General features: G+C 37.0%; 1 protein-coding gene across 1 annotated transcript in view; it reads left to right on the top strand.

The window, feature by feature from the left end:
* Nucleotides 1–16,858, top strand: part of eng (endoglin) — a 52,565-nt gene that overhangs the window by 28,018 nt on the left and 7,689 nt on the right. The window contains exons 4-11 of the mRNA XM_051894219.1: nucleotides 7,527–7,742; nucleotides 10,633–10,810; nucleotides 10,886–11,057; nucleotides 12,095–12,194; nucleotides 12,313–12,496; nucleotides 14,382–14,524; nucleotides 15,860–16,081; nucleotides 16,180–16,249. Coding sequence (XP_051750179.1) covers nucleotides 7,527–7,742; nucleotides 10,633–10,810; nucleotides 10,886–11,057; nucleotides 12,095–12,194; nucleotides 12,313–12,496; nucleotides 14,382–14,524; nucleotides 15,860–16,081; nucleotides 16,180–16,249 — 1,285 coding nt within the window. The remainder of the gene's footprint in view (nucleotides 1–7,526; nucleotides 7,743–10,632; nucleotides 10,811–10,885; nucleotides 11,058–12,094; nucleotides 12,195–12,312; nucleotides 12,497–14,381; nucleotides 14,525–15,859; nucleotides 16,082–16,179; nucleotides 16,250–16,858) is intronic.

The raw sequence follows: 16,858 nt of genomic DNA, 5'->3' as shown, positions 1-16,858 counted from the left end.
CATTCTCTCATAAAACATTTGCGTTCTCTCGCAAAACTATTGCGTTCACCCCCAAAAAATTTGCGTTCGCTCTAATAACATTTGCATTCTCTCATAAAACATTTGCGTTCTCTCGCAAAACTATTGCGTTCCCCCCAAAAATATTTGCGTTCGCTCGAATAACATTTGCATTTTCTCCTAAAACATTTGCGTTCTCTCACAAAACTGTTGCGTTCCCCCCCAAAAATATTTGCGTTCGCTTGAATAACTTTTGTGTTCTCTCGCAAAACTATTGCGTCTCCCAAAATATTTGCGTTCGCTCAAATAAAATTTGCATTCTCTTGTAAAACATTTGCATTCTCTCGCAAAATATTTGCCTTCTCTCATAAAACATTTGCGTTCTTTCACAAAATTATTGCGCTCCCCCGAGAAACTTTGCGTTCTCTCGCAAAAAAAATTGCGTTCTCACATAAAACTATTGAATTCATACGAGAAACTTTGCATTAACTCAACAGCGAATGCACAACTTTTGTGAGAGAACGCAAACGCATTAAAATATAATTTATCTTATCAGAGGCTCTGTAAAATACAGCATCTTTGTTTCAATGCACTTGCACTGCGTTATTTTATATTCAATGCATATATAAACAGCATTCAGACACTTAGAGCATGAAACCAATGATGAATTTAACACGTTTAATGCATGCATGTCACTCATCAAACACCCTACAGGTACACATAAAACATAATTGCCTTACTAACAATGGCATAATTATTTCCCAAGCACCATTAAATTGTATGTGAACTGTCATTTTCAAATCAATCTCCAGGTTCTCCATTGATTGTGTGTCCTGAATGAAATACTAGCATACTGCATGCAACAGTTTCCCTCATTGTAAACAGTAATGTGTTGCATTAGTGTCACATGACCTTATCATGTTGCATTGCTGCTTTATTCAGACAGTGGCGTCCAGTTATCATCTCTCAAATAAGCAGGTTCTTTTGCATTTTTAATGCACTGTTCCCAGTTCAGTCAAATAATGAGCATCACGGTTGATATTACTTCATGCAGCACGCTGGAAACCGAAGCTCAAGTCCAGCAGATTGCATTATGGGATACAGTACTGTATCCCACGCAGTGCGCTCTGTTGCATAAGTGACCTGCACGCAGCACATCATGCATGCAAAAAATTGGTGTACTGTAGAAATAGAATGAGTAGTTTACTGTTCTGACCACAGCCAGTGTCAGGTCAGTGTCCGGTTGGAAGTGTTTTAGTGCATTGCATCACATTTCGCCGCAGGGTTTAGCTGTAATTAGCACATCATTTCCTGCACTCATGAATCTCCAGAGCTTGGCGCTCCCATCATGCTCCACTGGATGGTTCTCAGCGCTCGGTGTGTTTAGTTTGTGCTAGACATGACATGTTTCTCTGGGGTTCAGTGCGGGTCCCATCAATCCTCGTCTACATTCTCATGTGGTCACAACTCTCTGTTGGGAAACTCCAGCTGAAATGTGATGAACGTGTTATTTCAGTCAGATTTATGAAGTGTGTATTATTGATGTCTCATAGTTTCTCCATCTCTGTCAGGGAGGACTGAAGCTCTTTAACACTGCTGTAGGTCTCTGTTTTAGGGCAGATTCACAATGTTTCTTTAACTCTGTGTTTGGAGGAAGCCTTTATAGTTGCACTGAATGGAAAGTTTCTTGGTGTAGTTGCACAGTTAGTGTTTATTATTGCACATGTTGATGCTGATCTACTAATGGAGGTAAAGTAGGTGGTCCAAAGCAACAATCATTACATTACAGTCGTTCTTCTTCTTTGCGTATGACTTTTGTAAATGTCTTTGACATTGTAGATGATCTGGTGTTCTCCAGGGGGCAGTTTGTAGTTTTCATTTACTCAGACTTCATTCCTGTGCTGATCTGGTCTAGTGATGAGGAAAGTGTCGAGATTACGAGATTCGCTCCCAGTATGAGCGAGCCCGGGTTTGGCTCGCCTTCTGATTTACTCCAGATGGAAGCTCTTTCTCCAGACTGACACAGTAGTTGCTCTGAAATCTTGAGAGATGGATTTCACCACCTGACAGTCAATATGCTCAAAGTATGTTTTTTTGAGGATGCGATGCATTAACATGATCTGATTGATCAAAGATGATGGATTGTTCCAGCTGTACAGCATGTTTGTGTATTAAGGAGTGCCGTCTAACACCACATCCTAACCAGACACGACATCATGACATGAGATAAAGGGCATCTTTTCCATGTTAATCAAAATTTTTGTCCAAATCAGCCATGACAGCGATATGCAATGGGTGACAGGTGATTGTGCAGAGAGACTCCGCCCACACGCTCTTCTGATTGGCTGTGATTTTTGATTGATTTGGTTGTGAGTGCAGTACGCTTGCAGAGACTCCGCCCACACGCTCTTCTGATTGGCTGTGATTTTTGATTGATTTTGTTGCGAGTGCAGTGCGTTTACAGAGACTCCGCCCACACGCTCTTCTGATTGGCTGTGATTTTTGATTGATTTGTTTGCGAGTGCAGTGCGCTTGCAGAGACTCTGCCCACACGCTCTTCTGATTGGCTGTGATTTTTGATTGATTTGGTTGCGAGTGCAGTGCGCTTGCAGAGACTCCGCCCACACGCTCTTCTGATTGCCTGTGATTTTTGATTGATTTGGTTGTGAGTGCAGTACGCTTGCAGAGAGACTCCGCCCACACGCTATTCTGATTGGCTGTGATTTTTGATTGATTTGGTTGCGAGTGCAGTGCGCTTGCAGAGACCTCGCCCACACGCTCTTCTGATTGGCTGTGATTTTTGATTGATTTTGTTGCGAGTGCAGTCCGTTTGCAGAGACTCCGCCCACACGCTCTTCTGATTGGCTGTGATTTTTGATTGATTTGGTTGCGAGTGCAGTGCGCTTGCAGAGACTCCGCCCACACGCTCTTCTGATTGCCTGTGATTTTTGATTGATATGACTCGTCTGGTGTGGACAGACAAACTTGCCTGTTGCTGGAATCTTATCGTGTTAGGTCTGGTTAGGTGACGGTGTAAAAGCTACACAGTGGACAGTGTCTCAGTCTCGTAGAGTCAGATGTCGATGGTACAGCAGCTCTGATGAGACACCGAACACACCGTTTCTCTGTTTATTCCTCCATAAAACATTCATGGCTGCTCTCCGCTCACAGTCTCTTCGATACATTCACTGCATGATAGCAACAAACTTCTCAAAGAAGCGTTTCTCTCAAACATGGTTGAAGCGCCGGCAGCAATCGATGTGCTGCTCACTGGGTCACTTGTGCTGGGATTGGCCTTCTGCTCATCTCCTGCACTTCACAAAGTCTTGTGTTTTTACAACCCAGCCAGGAAACAAAGTACACAATTCACCAACCCTTTAGGGATGTTAAAAAACATAAATATGTTCTGTATATTTCAAAATGCATTTTATCTTAGGTCAAAAGAAAACTCTCAAATCCTTGATGGTTTTATTTCTGAAAGTTTACAATATTGCTACCAGGTTTGGACAAATCAGAATTTATGAACCATCTCCTTTCATTGTGAATTTGAATGAAATTGGTCACTTCACATTAAAAATTATTTGGATGGAGAGGAGGAGAAATTCATGCAATTGCAATTCAAAGAAATTCAACAGCCCCTTTATTTGTGAAACACAACAAAACATAAATAACTACAGCATTCATTTTGACTAATTAAGCTGATTTAAAGGTGCACAATATGTAATTTTCGCAGCTAGAGGTCGCTTATTCAAAGCAAAGGCGTAGCTTGATGATGCCATGAATGAGCATGGAATCATGGGAGTTGTAGTCCCCGCCTCCACAGCCAATGGAAAGCAATCCTGTTTTCCAATTTAGAAAGCATTCTCAATTCAATTCTGAAGGGCTTACAGTCCTGGTATACTGGGTACAAACTTAAAAATGTGTTATTGTGACATTTCCAGCTTGTAGAAAAATCTATATGCATTTATTCATTTAAAGTCAAACTTAAAAGAACTCTTGCTGCATTTTTCTTTTTCTTCTAGAACCATTAGTGCATAGGTAATATCTTGCAGCGTCATATTTTTGTGCGTTAATAGTATTTGACTGTCATCTTGATGCATTTTTACATATTTGTCAGCAACTTTGATGATGTAATTAACACTTTTTTGTGGCATAATGAATAATATAAATCTGAAAACAGTGGTCATAATGGGTCAGTCGTGTTACTGTCCGCTCACCAGCTCCTCGACACAAACTAGTATCTCTTTTCCCAATAAATGATGCATCTTCATTTTCTCTCCATAACTCATCCTCCCGTCTATCCCGAACCCACACGTGTGTAACGCCACCATTCAGCAAGGCATCATGGGAGGCACTGAAAGATCAAGATCATTCATGCTTCTTCAGTGTCAGTGTAGCTCTCAATGCTGACCTGATAACTGTGAATCAATGTCATGAAATATGGAAACTAAAGAATGGCTTGTCATTCAAAGGGGACATTGGATGGAATTTTCACTTTTTTAGCTTTTTTTGTATTTAGTCAGGTTTCTGGCATGTCTGCCAACTGAGAAACGCTGAAAAGAAAATACGCAGCCAGTTCGTTCTGGGCTGTCATGAGTCTGAAACTGTGTCAGGGAGCTGTTTCATTTTGCAGCCAGTTTCTACGTAGATAGCTAGCTATTTGAATAAGACCATCCACGACTGCTGACGGACTCTGCCGTATTAGCATAGGCCCCGCCCTTAGTGAGTTGTATATTTGAAAACATATTTTGTGTGATGTACAATAAACTTCATAAAACTCATCAGTAAAGTAAAACGGGGTCCAGTACAACAGGCTTGTACTAATATAGTGGTAAACTAAACTATACCTGTTCTGTCTCCATGCAGCATATATTCTCTGGTTCTGTAGGCATCATTGTCTGACTCCGGTTCGAACTGAACACCGCTACTGACAGTTTCTGACATTTTCAATGCGTGGGATTGTCCTGTTTTGTTGTTGTCGGTATGCTGGAGCATGAGCTCTTGAAGCTCCACCCACTTCTTGAAAGGGGGCCGGGAGCAGCAGCTCATTTGCATTTAAAGGGACACACACATAAATGTGTTTTTGCTCACCCCCAAAAAGTGGCAATTTTAACATGCTATAAAAAATGATCTGTGGCGTATTTTGAGCTGAAACTTCACATACACACTCTGGGAACATTAGAGACTTATTTTACATCTTGTAGAAAGGGGCATCCGATGTCCCCTTTAAAACAAGATACCATATATTTATAGTCTTATTAATGCCAGTCATTTACAGTCTATTACAGCGAAGCATGTCAATATTCTGTTGCACTTGTTGACCCTGTAAAGTCTTATTTTTTTAATTGAATTTGAAACAGTTTATTGAACCTTTAGACAAAATATTTATGATATAGTGAAGACATGGAGTAAAAAACACCTCCGTTTTATTCAGAGGCCCAAACTGAGCAAAAATATGCAATTTGGTGCAGATGCTGATATTTATATGGCCAAAAAGTAAGATGAGTTTATCTTGTAATGTAAATTAATGAGATCTTTATAACATTATACCAACTACTTATATAAAATGCATATAAATATCAATATCTGCCAATAATATGTCTTAGTAAGATATTTAAATGCTCTATAGTTTTAAAACATATAATGAAAGGCAATACAATGATGATTGAGAGATGAACAAATAAAAAAAAAGCCTGATGATCATATTTGATTCTCATGATTTTTCTAATAAATTATGTCTGGATAATCATGTAAACCAAGTTGCTTCAGTCCAGTTGAAATGTTACTAACAATATCAAAGTTATTCTTATGTTTACTTAAAAATCAGTAAAGATTTCACAGCACAGACACGTGAAGCACAAGCTGAAGGAGGACGTTTGTACAATTATACTGAAAGAGTTTTACTTGCTAAAAAAGTCTAAACTATCAGTGTTCAACAGGTTTATCAGCAAATCATGTTGATCATTTAAAGGCCTTAAAAATTTGGCTTTATAGGGTTAAAACTGACTTGGCTTGATTAAGTCATAAGGTTTGTGCCAATTTGTGTACTTATGCACTATTCTTTTCCATTGTTTAGTATAAATAGTGTTCCAACAAGAAAAAGTGCACGTGAAATACCCGGATGATGCACTTAATTAACCAAAAAAAAGGAAGTGAGGAATGTTGGACACTTCATACACTCAGTCAATGCTGGATGACAAAATAACTTTATAAAATTCATACACTAGACAGTTGAGTATAAGTGCATCATTTAGTTCAGTTGTACACTGTGTTACCGCAGTAAAGCAGGAAGCATGAGGTAAAACTCGGGCTGAAGCAGAGCAGCCGGGCTTCCACTCCTCACTACAGCGCGTCTGAATGTCTGCAAAACAACAACGGCACTGCCAGACCAGCACAAATGTTTATGGTGCGTGATTTCTGTGCTTCCTAATCACAGGAAAAGTGCCTGTGGGAATTTCTGCCGCCTGGATCAGATTGTGTCTCATTTACTCCAGCTATATGCTGCTTTCAGACCCCTCGTTCTGTGCATTTTGCAGGTCTTCAGATTCAGATCATCAGCTGGTAAAGAAAGAGCTCCGTGATCTGAGTGTGTTGGATAAGAAACGTGAAATGTGCTGCGGATCAAATCACTGAATTGTGCTTTTCTCTGCTGCTGTCGTTTGAGTGATGCTCTGACTGTTACATAAGAAAACATACAAAAACATCTTCACAATCACCCAGTGCACTCAAGATTATAATGTTTTCTGAAGAAGAGTATTGTTTGTTCATGCAAAACTCACCGACACAATTCTATTGTGTTCTGGAAGGTTGCCAGGACATTGCTATTGGGTATATGTTTTTAAATGTATTTTTGAAAAATGTAAATTCTTCATTTTTTCCTGATATATATTTGTACAACATATACAGTGTCTGTGTATATATATATATATATATATATATATATATATATATATATATATATATATATGGTCACACTTTAGTTTAGGCTGCATTTCTCACCATTAACAATTAACTACAGCTTTTCCCTCAATAAACTCCTAATTACTCCATATTAATAGTAAGGTAGTTAAGTTTAGGTATTGGGTGGGATGTAGAATATGGTTATGCAGAATAAGGCATTAATATGTGCTTTACAAGTACTAATACACAGCCAATATCTGTATGCTAAAAAGAAACTAGTTCATAGTGAGAATTGGACCCTAAAGTGTGTGTGGTCCAGTTCTGATGCTCACTGTTGGTGCTTTCGGCGGTGGACAGGGGTCAGCATGGTCACCCTGACTGGTCTGTGTCTATGCAGCTCCATACACAACAAACTGTGATGCACTGTGTATTCTGACACCTTTCTATCAGAACCAGCATTAACTTCTTGAGCAATTTGAGCTACAGTAGCTCGTCTGTTGGATCGGACCACACGGGCCAGCCTTCGCTCCCCACGTGCATCAATGAGCCATGACCCTGTCGCCGGTTCACCACTTTTGATAGATACTGACCACTGCAGACCGCTTTCCTGCTTCTAACACAGACTTCAGTTTTTTACAACATATTTGCAGTTGGTTAAAAAATATATTTTTTTTTCTGCCAAATGGGCTAAGATATTAAATTCAGGAACCATTCTTGTATTTTCACAGGAACGACACGTGATGTTCTCACTCAACGTAACTGCGGAGAACTGTATTCTGATCATCACCTCCACCAGCACACAAAACTATGTCCAGCTTCAGCACAACCCCACAGTGAAGATCTTCGTAAGTACCAATGCATTCAGATGAAAACAGTCAGTGTATTCATTTCTAAATCCTGCCAGAGTTCACTAAAAATAAGAGATGTTGTACACAAGCATGCATCCACATTTGTTGACGAGCTGCCAGCACAAAGACACTTCCATCCACGTCTTTATATTTAACAGTGGAACAAATGGTCTGCCACGTGGGAGCCGTTGGCAGGTGTCTGACAATAAAAGCAGCTACAGCTGCGCAGTTTCAGCTCTGTTTCGAGAGGCAATTAACCCTGTTTGTTTAGCCTGTGACCCCATGAGAATTTGCAAACAGACTTAACTAGTGTAGAATATGGATGTGCCAGAACACTGAAACAAAACAGCCCGGTATGACAATTTGTTTCTTCAATTTGTTCTTTCCACCGTCGAACCTTGTTAACCTTTATTAGATTGCTGTGGAACAAAGCACACTGGAATTACAGTGCAAACCGAAAGGGAGCGAACGTTTATTTCAGCTCCACCCCAAATGTGAGTGAATTCTGAGCCAGGCTGCAAAATATTAAAAATGTAGTGTTTTATGGTGGGAGAGTTTAATGGCCTGGAGGAGAAACAGCTTGTTCTTATCAATGAGACACAAAGAAACACTGCTGACCATTTCCAAGCCCAAATCCATAATGACCCCTTCGCTCAAACACATCAGACTGTGTAGGTTGTACAGTTTATATACAGAATATATCAACACTGTTTTAACCAGTCATTAGGTGTCTGTAACTAGTATGTATTGACATAAAAAATAAAAAAAATAGCATGTGAGGTACAATGTATTTATTGTGTTGATGTTGTATTGCAAAACACTTGTGCTGCTATTGAGGTGGATACAGGTAAGTTTAGGACAGATTATAGGTAGGTTTAAGGGTGGGTTAAGACTGTAATTATAGATGTAATTACAGAAATTAAATATAGCTGCTAGCAGCAATTATCAGGGTCCAAGTGCTTTAAGGCCTTTATGCACATGCGGAAATGTTTTAATTAGCAAGTAACCATCTTGATCATAGATGGAAAAGACCATTACAGCAAATACAGGCAATTTACCATAAGAAATACATAGTTTTTAAAGTTGTTGGGTGACAGAGTTGTTGTCAACTCATGTAGTGTGAAACTCCCTGTTGCAGATCATTTACGTAGTGTCACCACAGCGACTTCAAGACTCCACAGCACGTCATGTAGTCTGAACAGCACAGCGATCTGCCGACGTTTAAAGTTCTGTAGTGTGAACTTGGCATAACGGTGATGTAGTTATAGCCATTTTCATGTGTCTTTTTCACACGACCACATAATGAGCTCTTACATATGTGTGCTGAGTTTGGTGAAAATATCTCATTCTGTTCTAAGCCATTTTAGTAAAAGTGGCTCCACCCACTTCGAACGTTTTGGCGGCCCTTAGGGACCGTGAATTGAAATTTCAACTTTTTTTTGATAACTATTGACAATCAGACTCCAGAAAATCTCACTGCACTGGTTTGGTTCTGATCAGGCCAAAAACCTAAGACTAGTTCACAAAAGTAGGTTTTTCAAAAAATCCAAATACCCAAAAGAACGAAATCAGAGTTATGAGCCATTTCATACTTTTGACCACTGCAGCGCCCCCGTCAGGCTGATCGGGGTGAGCCTTTGTGACGTTGTAGATGGTGTGAGTACTACCAGCCCTCAAAGTTTCAAGTTTCTACGAATTACGGTTTGGTCTGCCCGATCACTATTAGGGGAGAATGCTGATCCTTGGAAATTTTAACAATTTCAATAGTTAATAGTTAAGGCTTGAACCCCTAATTACAGCTAGAATAACATGCAGATATTTTTGAAAGATGAGTGTAAAAACAATGTGCACTGTATGAAATTATTAATTTATATGTTAGTTCCTAGTAGTCAAAGACACTTAATATAATGTGAGACCTTAATCTCTTTCTGGTAGAATCAATATTTCACATTTATGGTACACTGAATATTGTCATAATTTATCACTTTATTTTTAGTCATATATCACAAAAAATATACTACTGTATTTTCTTGTAACATTTAACAAAAGCAAAAATTATGATGAATTGATTGTGCCTAAAAATGAATTTTTTGTAAAAAGTTAAGCCTTTTGAACATTACTAACTATCGCACGCTGCCCATGACATTTTGTTTTTTGAAAGATGTCTCATGTTCACAATGCTGCATTTATTTGATCTAAAAATAGTACATTAATATGAAATATTATTACCTTTTAAAATAACAGTTTTCTATGTGAATATATAGTAAAATGTAATTTATTCCTGTGATCAAAGCTGAATTTTCAGCATCATTACTCCAGTGTTCAGTGTCACATGATCCTTCAGATCCTTCACATGATCATTCTAATATGATGCTGAAAATTCAGCTTTGATTACAGGAATAAAATACAGTTTACAACATATTCACATAGAAAGCAGCTATTTTAAATTGTAAACATATTCACAATATTACTGATTTTACTGTATTTTTAATCAAACAAATGCAGCCTTGAGCAGAAGAGACTTCTTTAAAAACAGTTTAAAAATTTGACCAGTAGTGTGTGTGTGTGTATATATATATATATATATATATATATATATATACATACATATATATATATTTATTTTTTTTTTTTTTTTTTTTTCTTTCTCTGACATTTTACTGTAATAAACATTCCTTTTCAAATGTTTGTCTAGCAGGCAGACAGGTAAATGCTGCCAACTGTTAAACACTGCCATCTAAGAGAAAGTGTCTGAGTGTAAATCACAGTCTTTAAACAGCAGTGCAGATAGTGTTAGGAAAAAGATTATATTAAGTAATGGTTTTATTATTTGTATTTAGTATTTTGAGCCTCCGCACCACAGAACTCTTTTCCATCTATTTTACAGGTGACGAATGGGACTGAAATAAAGTTTTACCCAAAGATAGGATCTTCAGATACACTAGCTGCTCCGTCCGCAGACGGAGATTCTGAGCTTCTGAAATGGGCAGTAGAGAAGTTTGGAGGAGTCACATCCTTCACCGTGGCACAAGATCCCACAAGCATCACTTTCACTGGGATGACGGGTAAGATCTCGCTCTCTTCATCATTGGCTCTGAAGTTGTGTACGTTATCAGTGATCCAATCAGTGCCTCTTTCAGGCAAGCACGTCCAGCGACCCTCCACATGTGACCTGCAGCCGGAAACACCTAAAGATAAACACTTCATCAAGCTGGAGCTGTTTGAGCCATCGAATGAGCTGAGATCATGTTACATGAAGCATCCCGGAGTACAACTGCACGTGATTAATATTCCTGATGACGACAGAGCAAGGTAAATGTTACCTTGGAGGTTGTTGGAGGAGGTTTCTAAAAATGGCATGCTAAAATAAGCATCCTTAATTTCTGCATCACAAAATGCTTTTTCGGGCTTCTTCACTGGTTACCAGCACAGTTCCTTTCAGTTGTTGCTGTTGCGGTCCATTGTTTAGCTCCATCTGACCTGCTCTCACATCTTTCAATGAATCTCTTCTGTCTACACAAAGAGTCAGAAGTTTGAAATAATTAAAGTGCTCCTATTATGCTATTTTAAAGGTTCCTACTTTTGTTTTGGAATCAATGAGTTTACATGGATCCAAAAAAACAAAAACAAAAAAAAACACTTTCATTTTCTCATAATATCCACTGCAGCATCAGCTCTTTTCTCAGTGTCTGAAACGGTTCAATCAAGGATTCGGTCTCTCTAAACCCCGCCTTTCTGAGAGCTGCTCTGCTCTGATTGGTCAGATGGCCCAGTCTGCTGTGATTGGTTAGAAACCATACACTTATTAGCATATCTGAATTTCAGCTCTTCCTCTGCGCTTGATACTCAGTGATACGAACAGTAACGATGGCGTCGGTTTTACCGTATCAATCTTATCAAAGTGGATTTGCTTTGGCAGCAGAAAACAGCATCTTCTCGACATGAACAACACGAACCAAACTCTTCCAGTCTCACATACAACGACAGTGATTGAGGGCGGGGCAAAGCAGATGCTGTTCAGCCAATGAAGACCAGAGGCTGGCATTATGCAAATTAGGTTCGTAGGTTCAGCAGGAAGAATTACTGACGACTCATTTCAGCTCAGAATCACTTCTTTCTTTTGAGAGACAAAAACTCCATTTATTTGCACTTTGATCTGTGAAACTTTGCAGAGCTTTTACATTCACAAACAGCTCTATTAGACACTACATGAAATATATATCCCAAAAAGCATAATTAAAGCACTTTAAATCCAGCCTTGAGCATAAGGTCATCTTGCAAAAATAAACTTTTGACCGGTAGTGTAAGTCTCACTGATTTTTGAAAGATGATGTGGCATTTTCTTTCAGGAAGGTGTCTGTGCATTTGTCATCTGAGTCGAATCTACTCCTCAGAGGTCCACCAAAAACTGAGTGGACAATCCACACGAATCACAGTATCAAATTTGTGGTGAGAAAGCACATCAAAAATGAACTACAAAATAAATATTATTTTTATGGTAGAACCTAACAAATACAATGACAAGTATCCTGTAGATCAGCTTCTAATGCGTCTTTCCTTCTTACAGTCTAACAATCTTATAACCTTCAATGGCAGAAGTGTACATCTAAAGAAGGAGATCTCAGATAATGCTACAGACATCAGACAGAAGGTGATGTCACTTTTCAACAGCACCATCAGCAGCTACTCTGAGATCCGTCTGAACGCGCCACACATCCAGCTGCGGATCACAGACAACACCAGCTCCTCAGGTAATGTGATGTGGATTTACCTTCTCTCTCAAATGTGGTCAACTGTACTTGCTTGACGCGTGAGAACAAACCTCGTTGGTTCTTGCGCATCAAGCAAGTACAGCTGAGCTTCTTTTGACAATATGTAAGTGCTCTACTGTATGTACCTGTGCAGCTCCGTCCCAGACCGACATAGGCCATACAATTCATACAGTTGATTGGTGATGAACATAAAGCAGGGCAATAACTCACTGCGTGATGAAGCCCATAGAATGCTGTTAAAATGCCCGTAAAATTCAAGATATCAGGGCAAAAATGCCCCTGATTTTTGTCTCATATTTATATCACATGATATAGTAAAGCAATGTCACACGAGTACTGTTTTTGTCCCGAATAGCACGAGTGCAAATGTGATAGTGATTTTATACAACAGTTCATAGTTAATATTGTGTTATTTTAGACACAATATTATATCTTTTTGCTCAGTTTTGCCAATGAAAATATTACCTATAAAGCCAGAGCAGTGCTGTTGTCCGTCTCTGTTTTGAGTGAATCAATTTTAGCCATTTACTTCATTCCTGAATGAATCAGCCGTTTGAACAAATCAAATCGAATGAATGAATGACTCAGTGACTCACTCATTTAGATATTTACCGCAACCTACTGGCAGTTTTAGTTTCTTATTTAGAGTATCATTTCATTAAAAAAAAAATAAATAATAAAAAATCATATTTTGGGGATAGTTTGACCAAAAATGAAAATTCTGTTTACTTACATTCACTCACCTTCATGTCGTTTCAAACCTGTATGACTTTCTTTCTTTTGCGGAACATAAAAGATAATATTTTGAATAATGTTGGTAACCAACATTTTTGTCTGTAAATATTTCTAAATACCAATTCAGATGCAGCTTCTGAAATACATCATGGCTGTTGTAGCATACACGTTTATGTGTAATAAATTCTATTTTGAATCAAATCAAATATTTCTTTCTAAAGCTACTTTTTGTAATGTCTATGTGATGCTTTTCTCATTTAACACAATAATAACTTTAAATAATCTTTTGCCGGTAATTACAAACAAATTACAAAGTTGATGTGGGATTAATTTGCAATTAATTAGATTAATTATAATCAGCACATCATGTGATTAATTAGATTAAAAATTGTAATCGCTTGACAGGCCTAGTCTAAATTAAATCGGTTCATCATATCATGTGAACGTGTGTAAAGCATCTCTTTATGAATGTTTTGAAGCGTCAAGGTTCTGGGTTCTGGGACTTTCAATTTTTCAGTCTTAATCAAATCTAAATCTTGATGACAGATTGTTTTCATTTTTGGCTGAACAATACCTTAATGATTTTGTAATGTTTTTGAAAGAAGTCTCTCATTTCACAAGAAGTCTCTCATCAGTTTTTCACTGAAATGAATGTGGATAGCAGCTCAATTCATTTAATCTGGGAAAGTCTTGAGTTCATACCGAATCTTTTTCTCAGGAGAAAAGCCAAAGTAACTAAAGCAAAAGTCTCTGTTTAATCTCATTGCTGTCTAGGAGAAGCAGCTGAGATGTTAAATATATAATCACATCTGAAGAATTCCTTTCTTTGCTCTTTTAGCAAAACCAGTGTTTCCTCACAGGACACTCAAAAGCATTTAGGGTCAATCTGTTGAATGCTTATTAACATGCATGAAGACATAGGCTTGTTGATCTGCTGCTGTCGTCTATCAGCCCGTGGCGCTCAAGTGTTCCTGAGTTTACACGGCTTTTAGCCTCCAGCTGCAGAAATGTTGCTTTTCAATTATGGAAAGGGGTTGCAATTATGTTACAAGAGTTGTAAACCTTTATTAAATCTATCATTGCATCATTATAGTTGACTGTCTCTGCTGTCCATTTTCTGTCCCTATAGTACCAGCAGAAGTGAAGTGCACCACACCGGCACCCACTACTTCTTCGGGTCCTTTGGAGATGAAGCTGTACTCGTCTCCAGACTACAAGTCACCTCTGGATCCCAGCAGCAAAGTTCAGCTTGACAAAAGGGTCTATGCGGAGGTAGATTATTCTCATGTGTTCAAGGGCTCATTTTCTATATTTATTCTACTTATATTGTGACGCATGACCCATCGTTGCAGTGTTCAGTAACAGGCATGTGATGAGCTATAGACAAAAAAAAAAAAAAAAAAGCAAAAACATTTCCCCCCGATTCAATATGCCTACAACATAATTATTATTCTTCTTATTATTGATGTTGTTATCAATATAATATAATATAATATAAAAATATATTTTTTTCAATAATAATAATTTATATTATTTGATATATAAATATAAATTTTTAAATTATTATTATTCAAAATAATATTTTAATAATATAATCAATATTTTTCTTTTATAATATTTTTATTATTTTGAATACTACTAATAATAATAATTGTATTTAACTGAACAAAAAAAGTAAAATTACAATAGTCTTAATTTCTTTGCTTTCTATTTCTTTGCTTATTATTGTTAGTATTATTTTATTAATCAAAATAATATTTTATTTAAAAATTAATTAAAAAAGAAATATATTACTGTTGAAATAATACAGTTGTACTGTCAAAAAAATAGTATTTAATAATAATAATAATAATAATTGCATTTTACAGAACAGAAGTAAAATTACAATACTAATATTTATGGCTGTCTTCATTTCTTCTCATTCAATTACTTTGTGTATTATTTTTATTATTCCAAAAATATTTTATTTTTTTATAAAAAAAAATATATATATATATATATATATATATATATTACTGTTGCAAATACTATTGTACTGTCAAAAAAAAAAATAAATAAATAAAATAATAATAATAATTATTATTCTATTTTAAAGAAAAATACTAATAAATTGTTTAACTTTAGAGTTTTTATTTTGGCAGAAAACCACTGGGAGACTTTGCATTTCTTTTGTTGAAAATAGATTTATAAACAATCCTCATTACACATTTGGGAAGATGGTTGCGTTGCGTTTTCAAATGCATGTTATAAGCGACTGAAGAGCTTGCAGAGATTGAGTTCATGAGGATCAGTGTTTCCTGTGAACCGCGACGCTGAAAACACCGGATCATGAGCTGCTCGTGTGTAAAAGTCAGACAATTCACGTATTTGAAAACAGCAATTTTTGCCTTGGTTTTACACAATTTATGTGGGTCGTACTTCAGGACAGAAAATTCGGAAAAATCACATCCCTGCGATAAATGTTCTTTATTGTGCTGAAACACACTGCAAATGCCGTAGAAAATGCAAAAATCTAGTTTGATGATTGAGGTTCTGTGTGCATATATACCACAATCCAAAAGGAAATATCTTAGTTTGTTTGAACATGCATGTCTTTCTCTTCACCAGATCTCATACACTGGAGACCTCAAGTTAAACATTATGGTCAGCAGCTGTTTGGTTCATTCCATGCCAGAGGTGAGGAACATGCCGTTCAAAGAGGAGGCGTGTAACAATAAAGATTGTCCCAAGAGACTCAGCTTCTCCTTGGAAATGCTTCAGGACTTGCCATCCAGCTCATGGGACCTTGAATGTGCAGTTAAACTTTGTTCGAAGGGACAAAACATGAAGGTTTGTGGAGCTCTGTTCTGCACACAGTGTAAAAACAAGACTCTTTACAAAGACCAGATTATACAACCATCTCTTGTTGTTTTCTTTTGTGATTTTAGTGTGCAAGTAAAACAATGAAAGTCAAGAGGAACTTGCAGGTCAAGCCATATATACCAACCCTTATACCAAGTATGTATGACTTACAAAACATCAAATTTCATCTCAAATATTTCTGAAGTGCAAAAAGAAAAATCAAATTAAAAGTCCATTTAAAGCACTGCTCGGCATTCAAATGATATGGGGTTGGCAGTGCCAATAACTGCAGGGCCAGGGGCGTAGCCATCATTTCAGAAGTGAAATGCTTTTAATTTGAAATCAATTTGATTTTAATAAGAAATCAAATGAACAATAACCAATATCTAATATTTTTTTCCCTATATTTTATGACAATTTTATGTAAAAAAACAAACACTTGTGCATTAAGTCCTCATGGATTTTATACAATGTAAAAAAAAGAATATTAGTGTCAGAAACAGGACTTTTATTTTGACATCCAAAACTTCTTTATTCATGAAAAATATTACAATAGGACTACAGAATCAAGAAGTTGTAAGATGTAATGTACAAGTCATTTTTTTTATTTATTTTTTTTTTATAATCAAGATCAAAATAATTTTTATTTTATAATTTTCTAAATATTTCTAAATTAGGTTTATATCTAATTATGGACACTCAAAACATTAAACATCCTTTAAATTGCTTTTATTAAATGGCAGTGTGATAACACTCTAATATTCA

Source organism: Ctenopharyngodon idella, chromosome 5 (genome assembly GCF_019924925.1).
Source record: "Ctenopharyngodon idella isolate HZGC_01 chromosome 5, HZGC01, whole genome shotgun sequence".
Lineage (NCBI taxonomy): Eukaryota > Metazoa > Chordata > Actinopteri > Cypriniformes > Xenocyprididae > Ctenopharyngodon > Ctenopharyngodon idella.
Note: the sequence above shows the minus strand (reverse complement) of the source record. Positions and strands in the feature narration are given on the sequence as shown.